Raw genomic sequence first — 16,075 nt, 5'->3', positions numbered from 1 at the left:
AGGGCCAATCTTCCTCACAAGGAAAAAAAAAGAGTAAAGACATAAATGTAACAGATCCTACTGCTTCATCAAATGCATTAAGTGAAACTGGCTTTTGTTTTTTTAATTGCAAGTGTGCTGCAGTGAAGAATGTAGTGACCTCTAGCATGCTTTCGTGGCCCTTCTTTGATCCATGGTGAGATGCCAGGAGTTTTACCACTGTTGCTTTTGAAGCATCAGTGCAAATAACAAAACCAGGAAGAAGGTAAATGACATCTTAGTTTCATTATACAAATAGTTCTGACCTTACAGACCCCCTGAAAGTGTCTCGGGGACATCCCTAGAGAGCTGCAGACCACACTGAGAATCACTGCTCCAAACAGACTTTATGAATTTTCATCACTACTTGGAAACCACAAAAATTTTAAATTTCCAAAAACCAACACTGTCTCTAGCATAAAATCAGATTTAGATGTGGTTAATCATGGAATGGCCGTCAGTCAAGGCTCACCCTGATGAGATGATTGTATGTTTCCAATCAAAGCAAAGCAGGATTTCTGCTGAACTGCTCTCCCCTTCACGAAAGCTACAGATTAGTGTCTCCTGGTTAGAGAGAACGACAGCCTGAAATTCAACTCCCCTTCCAAATTCGGAAACTAAGGCACGGCGTTGAATGCACGGAATTTCAGTATAAAGGAGAAAGTTAAGGAGAGGAAAAGATCGAACAATTGTTTTTTCATTTAATTTGATCATTTCTTCTTTATATTCAGTGACTATATTTTTCATTTCTAGATTTTTATGTGGTTCTTTTCCAAATTCAACTGTTTCTTTTTTATGTTGTTCACCCGTGCTTTACAGATTCTCTTCCACCCTTCCTATCTTTGAAGGGTTTCTTTCTTGGGCTGTGAAGACTGCTATTTATTGCGTCTGCTAACTCTTTTATGGCTGTTTCCTCATTTGGTTTATGATATTTGACTGTGTGGTATCTTTAGTGGGAGTTATTTTCCATGGGAGTCCTGCACCACCTAGGTTAATGTCTATGAGCCAGTCCTGGTTCTGCATCTGCTCCATCTCTATGATGTCAGGACCAGTTTTAAGGTTAATTTCTCAGGGTTTCTGCATTTCATTGGCAGTGCTAATTCAGACCCCACAATCGTTAAGGGTGTAGATCTGAGGAACGGACTTCTCTTGGGTTATCCTTTTTCCATCTATACTTTGGGCAGGCAGCAGGTTTCCTTGACCTCAGAGACCATTCTGGAATCCCAAACTAGGGATAATTTTATTCTATGTTAGAGAAACAGAGCAGACTGAACTGGGATCCTGCTGTACTATGTACCAATTATATCATAGCACCAAATTTTCCCTCTCTCCTGGGTCATTTTCACTAGCATACAATGTATTCTCTCTCCCATCTCAAGAAAACTTGTCTTGACCCTACTTCTACCAACTGCTGTCATCCTATATCTCTACCCTCCTGTACAGCAAAACTCCTCAAAAGAATCATCTTTACACGTGGGCTCTAATTTCCCCCTTCCCATTCTCTCATCAAACCACTCTTTCCTCCACCACCACCTAAAATTACTCTGTCTAGGTTACCAATGGCCTCCACATTGCTAAATCCAATGGTCAACTCTCTGTCCTCATCTTAATCTATTAGGAGCTTTTGGCGCAGTTGATCATTCCATTCTCCTTGATTCACTTTTTTCACTTGGCTTTCAGGATTCCATAATCTCTTGATTTTCTTCTATTTACTGGCTACTTCTCTTCAATCTCCTTTGCTGGTTCCTCATTTACTCCCCAGTCTCGTAAAGTTAGAGTACCAAGCCCAGGCTCAGTCCTTGGTCCTTTTCTTTCTTCCATCTACTCACATTTCCTTATGAAGCTCATTCAGCAAAAAGGCTCTAAATACTGTCCGTACTCCAAAGACTCCAAAAATATTCGACATCTTCAATTGTACATCAAAGGGACATCTCAATCTAAACATGTCCAAAATTTCACTCCTGCTCTTTCCCCTAAATGAGCTGCACTCCACAGTCCTTCCCATTTTGGTTAGTGACAACTTCTCTTTTAAGTCCTCTCTTTTTCTCACAACTCTACATCCAATGCATCAGCAAATTCTAATGGCTCTACCTTCAAAATATACCCAGCATCCAATTACTTATCACTCCCTCCAGTGCTACCACCCTGGTCAGAACTACTAACATCTTTCTCCTTATTAGAATAGCTTCCCAATGGATCTCCTTGCTTTCACACCCTTTCCCTCTGACAAATTAGGGTGAGGAAGAAACTCTATTCTGTGCGTGAAGAGACTTACCTGTATGCCGCCCAGTGTCTCTGCAGGGCAATTGCCGCGAGCTGAAGCCTGGCCTCCACCACAATCTCCAGCTCGCCAACAGAACACTGAGCGAGGTTCTTGTGGCCTGGATGCTCCATCTCTGACACAAGGAGGTTTAGCTGGTCTTCAGCTTCCATCAGTAGAACTGACTAAAGGAAGAACACCACACAATCACGTAAGTTCAGAAATAATACAAATAATGTCTCCTTCTTATTCATCGAATATTTTTCATGTACTGAAAAGTAACAATAAATGGAAGACCAAAAAGGAAATTTGAATATAAACATTAGAGAAAAGAGCTCATCGAACAGAAAAAGAGAACAAAGAATGGAAAGGAAAGTAATGGCCAGAATAAGCCTGTACAACAGTTACTTTTTATTGTACACACAGGCGATGCTCATTATTCACAATAGTTACATTCTACAAAGTTGCTGCAAACACTGAATTAGCAAATCCTGAGCCATTGTTCCTAGTGGAAACACAGGGATAGATTCCTGCGAGCCTCTGGTCACAATACTTTTGTCAACCAATCAATACATAACCTTGTTTAATGTGTGTTTATATTTAAAGACACATCATTTAATATATAGTAGACTCATTAACCTTGAACTCACAGCCCATGGCTCTATTATACATGCCTGCCTGAAGCTTATTTAACACACATTTTCTCCATAAGGCACATCACAGCCTTCTTGCACTTAGGAGCACTAAACAGCACACAGCCCTACACGTAGGGACCATTTCAAATAGTGAAATCACCACCAAAAGAAAAGCACAAAAATGCAAAAAAAAAAAAAAGTGGCAATAAATAGACCATGAAAAGGATACTTGCTTATGGTATGAAAGTGGAAACAAAAAAGAACATTGCCTGGTTCAACAGTCGGGAACGTGCGTGTTGCGTAACTCATATTTTTCCATGCTCTGCAAATGACCACAAAAGAGCCACGAGTATTGATTTTGAGGTGACAAATTAATTTTAGCAGGTAGCCAAATTAGCAAATACTGAATCTGTGAACAATGAGAATCTACTGTATTTCAAAATAAACTATGGTCACTCAAATGGTAATGTGAAGATAATAAGATTTTACAGAAGATGGTCAACAGTAAATAGCAACTTAACATGGCAAAAGAGAAAAGGACCAACCTATATATCAAAGTACAGGTCTCTAAAAACTTGTTTGTACAGAGCAGTAAATATTATATAAGTGCTAGGGTAATTTAGTATAATGGTTGAGAACATGATCCATAGTTTATTAGTTGTATGGCCTTAGTGAATTTCTTACTGTCTAAGCCTCAATTTACTCACGGTTCAGCACAACCTAGTTCCAAAAAGATTAATACCAACATCATAGAGTTGTGAAAACTAAATAATTATGCAAAGTGCCCATCATGTAGTAAGCACTGAAGAAGTGGTGGCTGCTGTTCTTGCTATTGTGATCGCTGTTATTATTAGGAAATGTGAAACAGGGCATGAATACTCAAATCCCATCAAGTAATGAATCATATTTTCCACAGTGCCTTCATCGGGTTGTATAGTCAAAGTCGGACCCTCTGGGCCTCCACTTTTCTCATGGGGAGTAGACTTCATCTCTGCCCCACCCCATGCTTACACAAGAAAACATACCTGGTCTCCCAAGAGAAAGCAAACCCTGACAGTGGGCCTGTCCAGGGCCTAAAAGTGGGCATTTTGGTAACTGATATGCTACAAATTGAAAAAATTCTCAAATTTACCTTTAGTGTGCTAAGGGTTAAGTCATCTTTCATTTTTGGAAGCTGATAAACTGAGTTTACTTCCTCCTTTAAACATAGATCTATAAGATAAAAAATTTTGGAAAAACCAAGGATATCTGTGATTAGTTTAAATATTAATTCTATTTTATAAAACTCGTCATTAGTTGGGAAACCATCCTTAAATTTAATGTTAAAAAAACAACCACAACGTTAATTAGAAGCATATTGCTTTATGGAATGGTCCCTAAATATCACACATTAGAAGACTGCGGCTGATGCTTACAACAAATCAGACCATTCTGAAAAGATCTTATGGATGCTCAGTGATGCTTTTCAATGTTTCTAAGTTATCAGCTACTGATATAAAGTAGTAGCTCCTCCCTTGGGATCCAAGGACCCCTTAAGGTCCTCACAGTATTTTAGGTCTTCCAGATGCTTATAATATTTCAATAAGATCTCCTTGGAAGCCACAGTTCTGCTGATTTGCACAAGCCCCTCACGCTTAAGAGCAGAGAGTGAGACCATGGGAACAGCACAATCCTCAAATCTCTCAGCATACCCACCCACCATCTGAGGCCAGCGCTTATTCTGAGCCGAGGAGAAGTGAGAGAACTCAGATCACAGACTTTTTCTGCTTTACTAAACATGGCTTCTAGACTACAGAGGAGAGAGAAAAACTACTCATCATCATTTGACTGGAAATTACTGCCAAAATTACCCACCCAAAGAGACTGTCAGCGGGAAGAGGGAGTCTAGAATAACATGGGACCGAGCACACCTGACTCCCTCTCTTTTTCCAACTCCAACCTGGCTGGCTCTTCTCCTAAATTAGGAGGCTCTGGAGCTAGGGGTCAGCTGAGGATGAGAGAGGGCTTGAGCATTGGGAAAATCCCAGATCTGGGACTGGGTCTTCTCCGCTAAGGGGGAAAGTGAGAGAGACACAGATAGAAAATGAATGCCTGGAGATGGGTATGGAGCACCCTGGGATGAGTATCAGAAGGCGAGAGACCCGAGGAAGAGTTTGACCCACGTTTTCCTCAATGCTCCCCCAGCCTCCTGAGTGACCCTGCCCTGTATGGCCCTCCCATGTCGTGGCATGCCCCTCCTCTTGGGAGGAAATAACAAACTATGTTTCCAACGGCAGTCATCTCCTGATTTGCTGGCCTCATCATACCTGAATAACAATAAAACTTACCTTTTATGACAGGGACCAAGATTACTCTGATACCAAAACTAGACAAAGACAGCACAAGAAAAGAAAACTACACGCCAACAGCTCTTATGAATATAGATGCAAAAATCCTAAACAAAATACTGACAGGATATATCAACGTATAAAAAGAATTATACACCATGGCCTTGGGAATTTATCCCAAGAAAGCAAGGTTGGTTAAACACTCAAAAATCAACTAATGTAATGCATTATATCAATAGAATAAAAAACAAAAGCCATATAATCGTCTTAATAGATGCAGAAAAGGCATTTAATAAAATCCAACACCTTTTCGTGATAAAATTACTCAACAAACTAAGAACAGAAGAGAAATTCCTCTACCTGATAAAGGACATCTATGAGAAACCCACAGTTAACATCATACTTAATGGTGAAAAACAACTATTTTTAAGGCAACATCTAATACATTTGAAAAATCCATATATACCATGACCCATAAATATATATAGAAGTATATACTATATTATAAGGATATGTAGCGCTTCAGCACTGTTTGCTTGAAACAAAGTAACTGCATGTCAGTTGAGGAATGGTTAAATAAACCATGGGATATTCACAGTGTAGATGACTACACAGCCAGTACAGTGGACCAAAGCGAAGCAGTTGACTCAGAGTGGTTTCAGTGAGGTTTTTCTGCATGAGAAATGCAAGATGCAGGAAAATGTAAAATATACCATTTTGTAAACACATGACAAATCCTATTTTGTACGTATGTATATGAAAAAGTGTATGAATATGGCTATACATGGATGGATAGGGATATGAACATACCTAGACATAAGCACATATGTGTGTCATTAGGTGAGCTCAGAGAAAAATACGGAAGAATATGTACTAGTTTGTTCATATAGATTATTGGGAGTGGAGTGCCAAATAGTTAGGGAAAGGCAGGAAAAAGAGAAGCAAGCAAAAAATAAAAGATTACCTTTCAAGGTTGTGAGGTTTGCTCTACTCCTCTGAGAAACAAGGCTGTGGTGGACTGTTTTCACTGTATTTTCTGGGACACAATTTATTGTTGCAGCCACATTTATGAAAAAGTATGCTTTAACGAAAGAAAACTTATTTAAGAGATGTTGTTGGCCAATTGTAAGCAGAATTACAGGCGAGTCTTTACTTATTAATTCATCAAGTGCCTAAAATAATGAAAAAAGCAAATTAGTAAAATATTGTTTTGAGATATCATTAGCTTCAGTCCCCTTTTGCATTTCCCATTTGGTGTTGGATAAAGGAATACAGAGATGGACATGAGGTACCGTAAATAGAAGGTCTATTGAGAGAGACACATAATGTCAGAACTATCCCAGTAGTTACACAGTGTTTCTGCCATTCCCCACCAATGTGTGACAATTTGTGACCTGTGCCTCATGAGCCCAGCCATGCCGCATAATGAGAGCAACCTTGGTGCTGAGAGCCAGGGAGGGGAACCTTATCAAAATAGAGAAACTGCAAAAGCTCATTAGCCAAGCACACCAGCCGCTCTGCTTCAGCATGAGTAAATGAGAGCTCCTAGGACAGCCATGGGGGGAAATGGGTGGACAAGCAAGCTCCCTACCCAGCTTCAACGGCACGCTCAATCATTCGAACTCTACCTCGTTCCCCGACCCTCAGCTCCCCGACCCCTCTTCCGTGCGTGCACACTTCCTCGGCAAAATCCTAGCCCTGGTAAAATCCAATCTGAACCTCTGGGGGCAGTTGAAGAAGGCTGGAGAAAATCATGCAATCCTGCTAAGTGGTCCCACTTTAAATTCCTGACCAAACCTCGGTGCTGCCTGGTCATCATCCTACATGTTCCCAGGCCATTCGCTTTCCTTCTCTCCTCGACAACCGTTTCGCACTCTTCTCGTTTCTGAATTCTAACCCTTCCTCCCCGAACCTCCTCCCAGCTGATTACCTTCCTTCCTCTACTGAACAGAGAAAACTGAAGCAGTCAAAGTAGTGTCCACAGACCCCACAGCTCCATCCCTTCCATATACCCAAGCATCTGCCCCACCACTCTGCCTTCCTTCCTGCCACTTAGGCCATGGATCCTGTCCCCACTGGTCTACTCAGCCATTCTCTCCTACAGCATAAATGTTCCCTTTCTACAGAGACATTCCCATCAGCACACAGCCATGCTATCTTCTCCTCTGTCTCAAAAAACCAAAAACTCTCCATACTCTGACTTCCCTCTCCAGCTATCACCCTAATTCTCACTTCCCTTTACAGCAATGCCCTAAAGAATTGTCAAAATTCCAAATTCTCTCATTCGGTTTTAAACCCACTCCATCCCTACATTGAAACTCTTTGGTCAAGGTCACCAATGGCTTACACTGGGCTAAATCCAATGTTCAATTCTCAGTCCTTACATGACATGTGTCTTTTAATCTAAGACACAATTATTTTATATGCCACTAGTATTTTATACGACCTCAACTGTAAAATGCATTCTAATGGCAGAGCTGTCAAATGTGGGGGGGAAATGCATGTTTAAGACTCAATGAATTATGGTACTTGATTCATGAGCAAAATTTGTCTCTATTCATCATTCCCTATTCTAAAAATGCTTCTTCCCTTGGCTTTCAAGTCGTCACTTTGCCTTGGTTTTTTCCAATCCCATTGGCCACTCCTTTTCAGTCTTCTTTGTTGGTTCCTCCTCTTCTCCCAAATCTCTTAATATTGGAGTGTCCCAGGACTCCATGCTCTTCTCTCTCCACTCTCTCTCCTTAAGCAATCTTAATCAGTCTCACGGTTTTAATTTCATCTAAATACTGATGAAATCCCAAGTTTTTCTCTCTAGCTCCAATCTCTTTTCTGAACTTGACCCATATTATCAACCTCTGACTCAATTCCTCCAGTGGGATGTCTAACAGACATCTCAAAGTCAACATGTACAAAACTGTATTCCTAGGCTTCCCCAACCACACACACACACAGAGATAAGCTCTGTGAGGGCTGGGAATTTGTCTGTACTGTTGATTGACTGATGTATCTGATTGATAGCAGTGGAACAGTACCCAGCACACAGCAGGCTCAACAGATTAGCTAAAGTGATCCCTTTAAAACATGAGTAGATCAGGCCACCTCTGCTCTAAACTCTCCAGTGGTCCCCATTTTGTTCAGAGTAAGGACCTAAGTCCTAAGTTACAAAGGCCCTATAAGGCTCTTCTCAAACTGGCCCCCTATTACCTCTCTGACCTTGTCTCCTACAGTTCTCTTATCCTTCTCAGTGCTCTAGCCACACTGGCCAAGATGCCCCTCACCAAGCTCAGCAATCCTGCCCCAGGGCCTTTGAACTCACTGTACCCTTTTCCCAGATTCTTCCTTTTCCAGATTGCATATGACTTGCTCCTTTACCTACTTCAGGTCTGTTCAAAAATGTCACCTCAGTGAAGACTAACCTGATCATACGACTTAAAATTGAGAGCCCCAACTTAGCCCCATGCTCCCAATCCCCTTTACCTGCTGCTGGATTTATTTTCCCCATAGCATGGTACACCTTCTAACATACTGCATAATTTACTTATTTATAATGTTTACTTATACATATTGTTTATTACTAGTCTCCCCTGAGGGCTTGGAATTTGTGTGTACCGTTGAGTGACTGATGTATTTATTTGACAGCACTAGAATAATGCCTTGCACATGATAGGCTCTTATTAAATATTTGTTGAGTTAATATAAAAGGCAGATGGCGGGGCTATGTATTCTAGAAAAGAAGGAAACTATGTGCCTTAGATGAACTAAAAAAGCAAACTCTCATTGTGTGGGAGAGTTTGAGGCAAAGTTGGCTATTGTTCATTCTCCTTTCTTAACCTCTTCTGGAGGGTGGAAATTGATCCATGCAGAAGAGCCAGACACAGAGCAGCATGGAGCCTGTGTTGGTATCAAACGGCTATGCCAAGAAGATGGCTGACATTCCCCACCCAGAGAAGAAATTGCAGAGCGGTTGGGAGGATCGGGTAGAGGTGAAAGTTTCCCCTTCTCTTTTCTCCCCACAACAAACAATGATTTAATGAGCCTTGACAATTACACACAAACACTTGAGGATCAAAAGAAGATTAACTAGTAATGCTGTTTAACACTCCTTTCTCTCCCTCTATACAGAAATATAAAGTGTAATCCGAAGAGTCATAAGCAGACCAACAGCTCTGTTTTAATTAACTGGCTAATAGAAATTGGTTTTCCATTATACTGTCAGTGTCTTTTTGTTTAAAAAGAAATGATCAGGCAGTCCTTCTGTAGCCTAAACCACTCCTTAAAGAAGTGTTTTTAGAAGACCCTGGCATTTATGATTGGAAAGAAAGAAATTTTCTTAAACATCCCAAGATCTTGGAATGCTAAAATGAAGTATGAATACGTGTTTATATTTTCCTAATACCAGTTCTTTTATTTCAGGCAACTTGCTTATAAATTAAAACAAATTTTAAGGCAAAAACAATGAATCCTCTGAAGCACAATTAAAAGTGAAGTTTCTGGAATCAAATGAATAACAAGAGAAAAGATTACGTTTAATGAAAGGTGGATATATTCCTATCAAAACTGTGGAAGACAAAAGTAAAACAATTTTGAGGAAATGTCTCTCAAAATTATTTAATAAAAATAAACGCCTTACTTAATGAAACAGAATGCTGCTCCCCAGCATTTTAAGAAATAAAATGTCCGTCTGTGTGCATTAACTGTCACCCGGTTGTATGAGCCCCTCACCCACCTGTAACTCCCTTCAACAGCAGTTGCACCATGGCTTCCACTCTAGCACTTTCTAGTGGACAGACTACTGACATTCCTAAGAATTTTAAAAATGATTTCAAGATATTCAAATGCCATTAGGTGATCAAAAGCTTAAATCCCAAGCATTCAATTCTGGACAAGAACAAACGGACTGAGATGGGCAGCCTAGTCCTCTCTTTGTAAAAAAATATTGGGAAAGTTAGAGGAGTTGCTCATGAAAATGTCATATGAAAACCTTCCACTAGCTAATGCTACGGTGGTAAGATTATTGCAACACAGAAACGTATCAAATCAACACTTGTACCCGTTCAGCTTACACAATGTTATATGTCAAGTACATCTCAATAAAAATATTTAAAAATTAAAAGAAAACCTTCCAAAGCATTGGCTGAGTCACAGTCTCAAGACTGCGGAAAAGGCTACAAGTAAAAGCAGTATTGAACAAGTGGGCTATTGCAAAATATACAAAAGCCTTTTCTTACAAAGTTACCATCTAGGTAGTGAAAATAAATGTCCAAGTTAGACAATTGACATGTCTAGATAAACAAACTGAAGATGTGTAATTGAAAAATTTAGGCGCAATAACTGATATTTGCCCAATCTGATAACCAGATCGGTTTGGCTCCAATCCTATTTCTGGCCTCAGCACTTTAAGATAAAACCCTATTATTAGAAACAGGAGAACAAGTTACATAGCAGATTTTCAAAAACAAAGATTATATCTACGCAATAGACTGAAATGACTCAAAAATTATCCACATTAAATATCCAACATTTATAAAATATTACTATCCTTACCAGTATATTTTCTTTACTAGTAAGAGGTTTTCCTGAGTCGAATGATTGAGACATCTGTCAATATACAAAACATTAATATTAGAAACGAGAGTACTAAGCATTCCTTTAAATGAAACTGTTAATGTGTCCTAAAAGTATTTTAAATATCACTTTTACTGTAAAAGTAATACATGCTCTAGTCAGAAAAGAGGAGTATGAAGAAAGTAAAAATCACACTTAAATCAACTTTTGTGGTTGTCAACATTAATATTTTGGTGTCTTTACTCTGACTTCTTTTCAACGTATTTTTAAATTTTCTATCTTGATTTGTATTCCTTTTCACTAAACATTACTAAACATTCATAATTATTTTCCACTCCATTGTTATTTGTAAAGCTCAGTCAAATAGCGAAGTAATGTTCTATCCTATGAATGTAGCATAGTAACTTAACCTCTTTCCTATTGTTAGACATCTAAGAGGACCACTTCCCACCCTCACCCCTCCATTCCTAGTTTAAATAACATTGCTGACTATTTTGTCTGTATCTCTGAGTGTGGCCTTTGTATAAATTCCTGGAAGAAAAATTGCTGGGTCAGAAGATAAGAACATATTGAGAAAATGTAAAGGGGCTGGCTCAATTACACTTTCATACAACATGCATGTTGTATGAAAATGCCAGGATTACTGCACTTTTCACAGCATTGAGTATTAGCGCTTAAACATACCTTTGCCAGTTTGAGGTAAAATTGTATTACTCTTCAGAAAGACTCCTTCTGTGGTTCCTTTCCCTTTTTTGTGAACTATCTGTTAGTACCTTTGGCTCTAAATGTAACGTTGCGTTCAGAAACATTCAGTTTATTTGCCACAGGAGATTGTTGTATTGCCGTGTAGGGTGCAGCCCTCTGGGTACAGAAGGCCTTTTTAAAAGGCGCCCATCCGTAGAAGTCAATACTGATGTCCCACCCACTTCCCCTCAGTCACCTGGAGGTCACCAGCAGCTTCCATAGATAGGTCACTCACATACGGATGGTACCCTACCTCAAGCACCTGGACCTCTGCTTGCAGGCATTCTGTGGCCACAAAACCATTCAGGAGACGCTGCAAGTGCAGGGAGCAACCCAAACCAATGAGAGACAAGAGATGATTCCACCCAGTCTCTCTGAGGGCCCAAGTTTCCCAGGGCAGTGACCCCATTAACGCTCTCTGGAATGGTTCTCCTCCCTTCGCTATCTGATTTTCCCACTCGCTCACCTCTATTCCTTGGAATCACCTCCCAAAATACACTACTTGCTCCCAAATCCTTATCTCAGGATCTGCTTTTGAGGGACCCCTAAACCAAGACATCACATATAGCTCTTATTGGAAGAAAGTACTGGAAAGTGTTAAAAAAATTCCCTTTCTTGAAGATATTCTTTATCTTCTAGAACACATTGAAAAGTCAGTAACCGAATCCAGTGGAAGACCTTTGGTGATACAATCTAAGAGAGCTGATGGGACTTTAGATTTGGTGATGAGAGCAGAATCCTAACTGGAAAAATAGAATGTTTTCAAAAGCTTGTGAAACGTCTAATAGTCATCCATAAGACTTTTTCAGTTACTTCTTTCATAACTGAAATCTAATTCATTAATCCTTTCTTTAAATAACTAGCCTGCAGCCTAATAACATTGGCACCTATTTTAATTATAAACCCAGAATGCATTTCCTCCTTTAATTACACTTTTTAAATTCCCAATTGAAGCTGGAAAGCTGCAAATTAACTTTGAGAATACAAAACTTGAAGTTACAATCCATTGGGAGACAATTCACCCACACTTTTGTCTTATGAAAACGAGTTGATAAAAATGAAGTTTGGAATTTACCTGTAAAAATTAGTTTCAGACTGTTTGTTTGTTGGTGAAAGTAGTGACTATTGAAAACTCTCTCTTTGTTTCTCATTCTACCCAACTGGCTTCTCTTTCCTTCTCATCTTCCCGGACTTTAAGTGCAGATGACCCTGAGGTTCAGTCCTCCGGCTTCTACTTTTCTCTGTCTCCCTCGGTCACCAGTCGATTTCGTCCAGTTTCATCATTTTACATCTCTTTGCTAATGCTCCTAAATTTACCTGCAGCCCTAAGCTCTCCCCTCCGTTCCAGATCATATACTCTCTGCAGTGACCTACGCTGCATCTCCACCTATATGTCTACTAGGGACCTCATACTTAATATGTTCCACCCCTGCCCAGAGCAGTATTTCCATGTCAGTTAATGAAAACTTCCTCCTACCAGTTGCTCATGCTGAACACTCAAGTAGTCATGCTTGATTCTTTTCTCTTATATCCCACATCCGAACCATCATCAGCAAATGGTTGATGTATCTGCAAATGATCGTGGTCAGCTCTACCTTTGCAATATATCCAGAACTTGACCACTCTTCACTCCTTCCACCACTGTTATCCCAACCATTGTCACATCTCACTGAGATTATTTGCAAAGGCCTTCTGCCTGGTGTCTCTATTTATACCTGTGCTCATCCATGGTCTATTCACCAAAGAGTAAGCAAAGTTGTCCCTTGAAATTTAATTCCTATCCCATCACTCCTCTGCTCAAAACTCTACACAGTTCCCCATCTCATTTAGTTCACTAGTAAACTCTAGTCCTCACCAAGTCCTGTGAGGTCCTACACGACCTGGCTCCTGGGTCCCACCTCTTCTCCCCCTCTTTCTCTCTAGTCCAGCCTCACTTGGCCTCCTTGGTTTTCCTCAACCACATTTTGCAGGCATCCTCTTCAGGGCCTTTGCCCTTGTACTTCCTCATTTGGGAGGTTGTTCCCTCAAGTCTTTCCCCCTCAAAACTCCCTTATTAAAGAGACTTCCCAAACCACCCTGAACAAAACAGCCATGCACTGCTCTGGTTACTCTCTGTCCCCTCAGCTCAGCTTGATTGCCCCTCATAGCGCATCACCACCTGACATGTTTGCATGCTTAATATGTCATTGTTTGTCTTCCTCACTGGACTGTCCAATAATAACATACCTCCAGGAAGGCAATAATTCCATTTATCTTTTTTTTTTTTTTGCAGGGGAAGATTCACTCTAAGCTAACATCTGTTGCCAATCTTCCTCCACTTTTCTTCCTTTCTCCCCCCCCAAAGCTCCAGTACATAGTTTTGTATAGTTGTAAGTTCTTCTGGTTCTTCTATGTGAGCTGCCACCACAGCATGGCCACAGATAGATGAGTGATGTGGTTCCATGCCCAGGAGCTGAACCCGAGCTGCAGAAGCAGAATGCGGCAAACTTTAACAGCTAGGCCATCAGGACCGGCTTCCCATTTATCTTTTTTCTGTTCTATCCCCATGCCTGGAATAGTGCCTATATTTAGTAAGCACTCAATAAATATTTTTAAATGAGTTAAAGTATAATTTTAGTAACAAAATGCAAACCATTTATAACAGGGAAAGGTTGTTGACTGAGAAGCAAGCAAGAAAATATGCTAATTTAACTCTGGTAAGGAGATTAGTTCATGCCACAGAAAATGAACAAAAAAACCAACCGACTGCTCTCTAGATAGATAAATACATATAGATACAGATGTATGCACATATAAATATATACACACACAGAATCCTACTGCCTACTGAACGCCCCTCTTAGGATTTTCTGTAGATAACCTCACACTTACACTATTACAATAAATTATAATGCTGTATCAGTCATTATAAGAAATAAGCAGCTACATTTTAGTGGAATACACTTAAGTAATGAATGTATTATGTGTAAATATAATGTCAGCTTATGCAAGTAATTTTCCAGACTTTCAGTCTATTCCCCACCTTCTTTTAGGACCTCCAAATTTGAATCTCTCCAGCACGTACTGTGTCTGTCAGTCTTACTCCTCACACATGTGGTCTCCCTCAGGAAACTGACTTGTTACCTCCTCTTATTTCCTTTATTGTTGACCCACGAGGGTCCACGCATCAGCCTAAAGCCAGATCATCCAGTGATTCCCAGATCGCCGGGAAAACCAAAGTAGAGAAAATAATAGCTCACTCTGATTTAAATATAAACGCCAGTATTCATTTTCAAGAGTGCTTCAATTATCCCAGTTACAAATACAAATTAAGCAAGCCAGGTAAAACCATCTCCCAAAGTCAAAAGACTAGACAAATAGAGGAACATTCTCTCCTCATAGAAATCAGAAGAAATTTGCACAACACATGCTTATCTCTTATATAAAGTATATAAATCAAAAATATGCAAATGAGGGGCCGGCTCCGTGGCCAAGTGGTTAAGTTCATGCGCTCTGCTGCGGTGGCCCAGGGTTCAGATCCTGGGCACAGACATGGCACCGCTCGTCAGGCCACGTTGAGGCGGCGTCCCACATCCCACAACTAGAAGGACGCGCAACTAAGATATACAACTGTGTACAGGGGGGGTTTGGGGAGATAAAGCAGGGGGAAAAAAAAAAGATTGGCAACAGTTGTTAGCCCAGGTGTCAATCTTTGGAAAAAAAAAGGAAGATTGGCAACAGTTGTTAGCCCAGGTGCCAATCTTTAAAAAAAAAAAATCCAAATGAAACATTAGGAGAGGCTCTTTTGATGAAGAACATTAACCAGAAATTATAAGATTAGACCCAAAAGTCTAAGAGGTAGTGGCTGATGCATGTTTCTGCTGAGAACACGCATGATAACTATAGCATAGAGCCAGAATTCCACTGTAGAAATCTCCCAAGACCACACTTCCCCCAAGACACCCTTCCAGTTCAAATGAAATGAAATGAAACCTTGTAAAAGCCTGACGTTAGCTATAACCAGGCTTAACAAAGAGGTCTGCAGTACTGGGGACTTGTAAACGCACTTCTGCAGAAGTATTCCCTAGATTTCAGGAACGTAGCCTTCAAAAGTTAGAGAAATGGCTTTGAATCAAATCAAATCAACAGGTTTACCTTTATTTTTCCAGCAGCTTTGCTGCCAGCAGAAATTGACGGAGGCACGTGTTTTCCATGAAAAATCTGAGCTATCTCATGAAAGGCTTCAGAAAAGAATCCTAAATCTATGAGGACTTCTATCTTTAAAGGAAAGAAAAAAAATGAGATTTTCAGTTAAACAATTTTTTTTACTTATAAAAATTTTAGAGAAAAATCATCAACTTTCTGAGATCCAAAATTTCTGCTTGATGCTGGTAAAGCAATGTAAATTAGTGTTTAGTAAATACGGGTGGATGGGGATGCATGTGTTTGCGTGTAAGGCAGCTAACATGTGCGATGGACCAAGAGGCTAATAAACAGCAGCAGGCGACTGTTCAGAACAATGGACACTTAGCAGATGTGGCCTATTT

At 40.1% G+C, this 16,075-nt stretch overlaps 1 protein-coding gene across 14 annotated transcripts in view; it reads right to left on the bottom strand.

Annotated features, from left to right (window-relative positions):
* Nucleotides 1–16,075, bottom strand: part of CFAP54 (cilia and flagella associated protein 54) — a 308,554-nt gene that overhangs the window by 111,437 nt on the left and 181,042 nt on the right. For 13 of the 14 annotated variants that reach the window (XR_011502650.1, XM_070507105.1, XM_070507106.1 and 10 more), the window contains 5 exons: nt 15,684–15,806; nt 10,785–10,838; nt 6,205–6,412; nt 4,046–4,125; nt 2,294–2,463 (listed from right to left, as the gene is read on the bottom strand). Coding sequence is in view for 13 of the 14 variants with exons in the window: in XM_070507105.1 (XP_070363206.1) it covers nt 2,294–2,463; nt 4,046–4,125; nt 6,205–6,412; nt 10,785–10,838; nt 15,684–15,806 (635 nt within the window). In the remaining variant the exon portion in view is untranslated. The remainder of the gene's footprint in view (nt 1–2,293; nt 2,464–4,045; nt 4,126–6,204; nt 6,413–10,784; nt 10,839–15,683; nt 15,807–16,075) is intronic. The other variant, XM_070507102.1, reaches the window with a different exon arrangement.

Source organism: Equus asinus, chromosome 4 (assembly GCF_041296235.1).
Source record: "Equus asinus isolate D_3611 breed Donkey chromosome 4, EquAss-T2T_v2, whole genome shotgun sequence".
Classification (NCBI taxonomy): domain Eukaryota; kingdom Metazoa; phylum Chordata; class Mammalia; order Perissodactyla; family Equidae; genus Equus; species Equus asinus.
The sequence above is the reverse complement of the archived record's forward strand: the minus strand, read 5'-3'. Positions and strand labels throughout refer to the sequence as shown.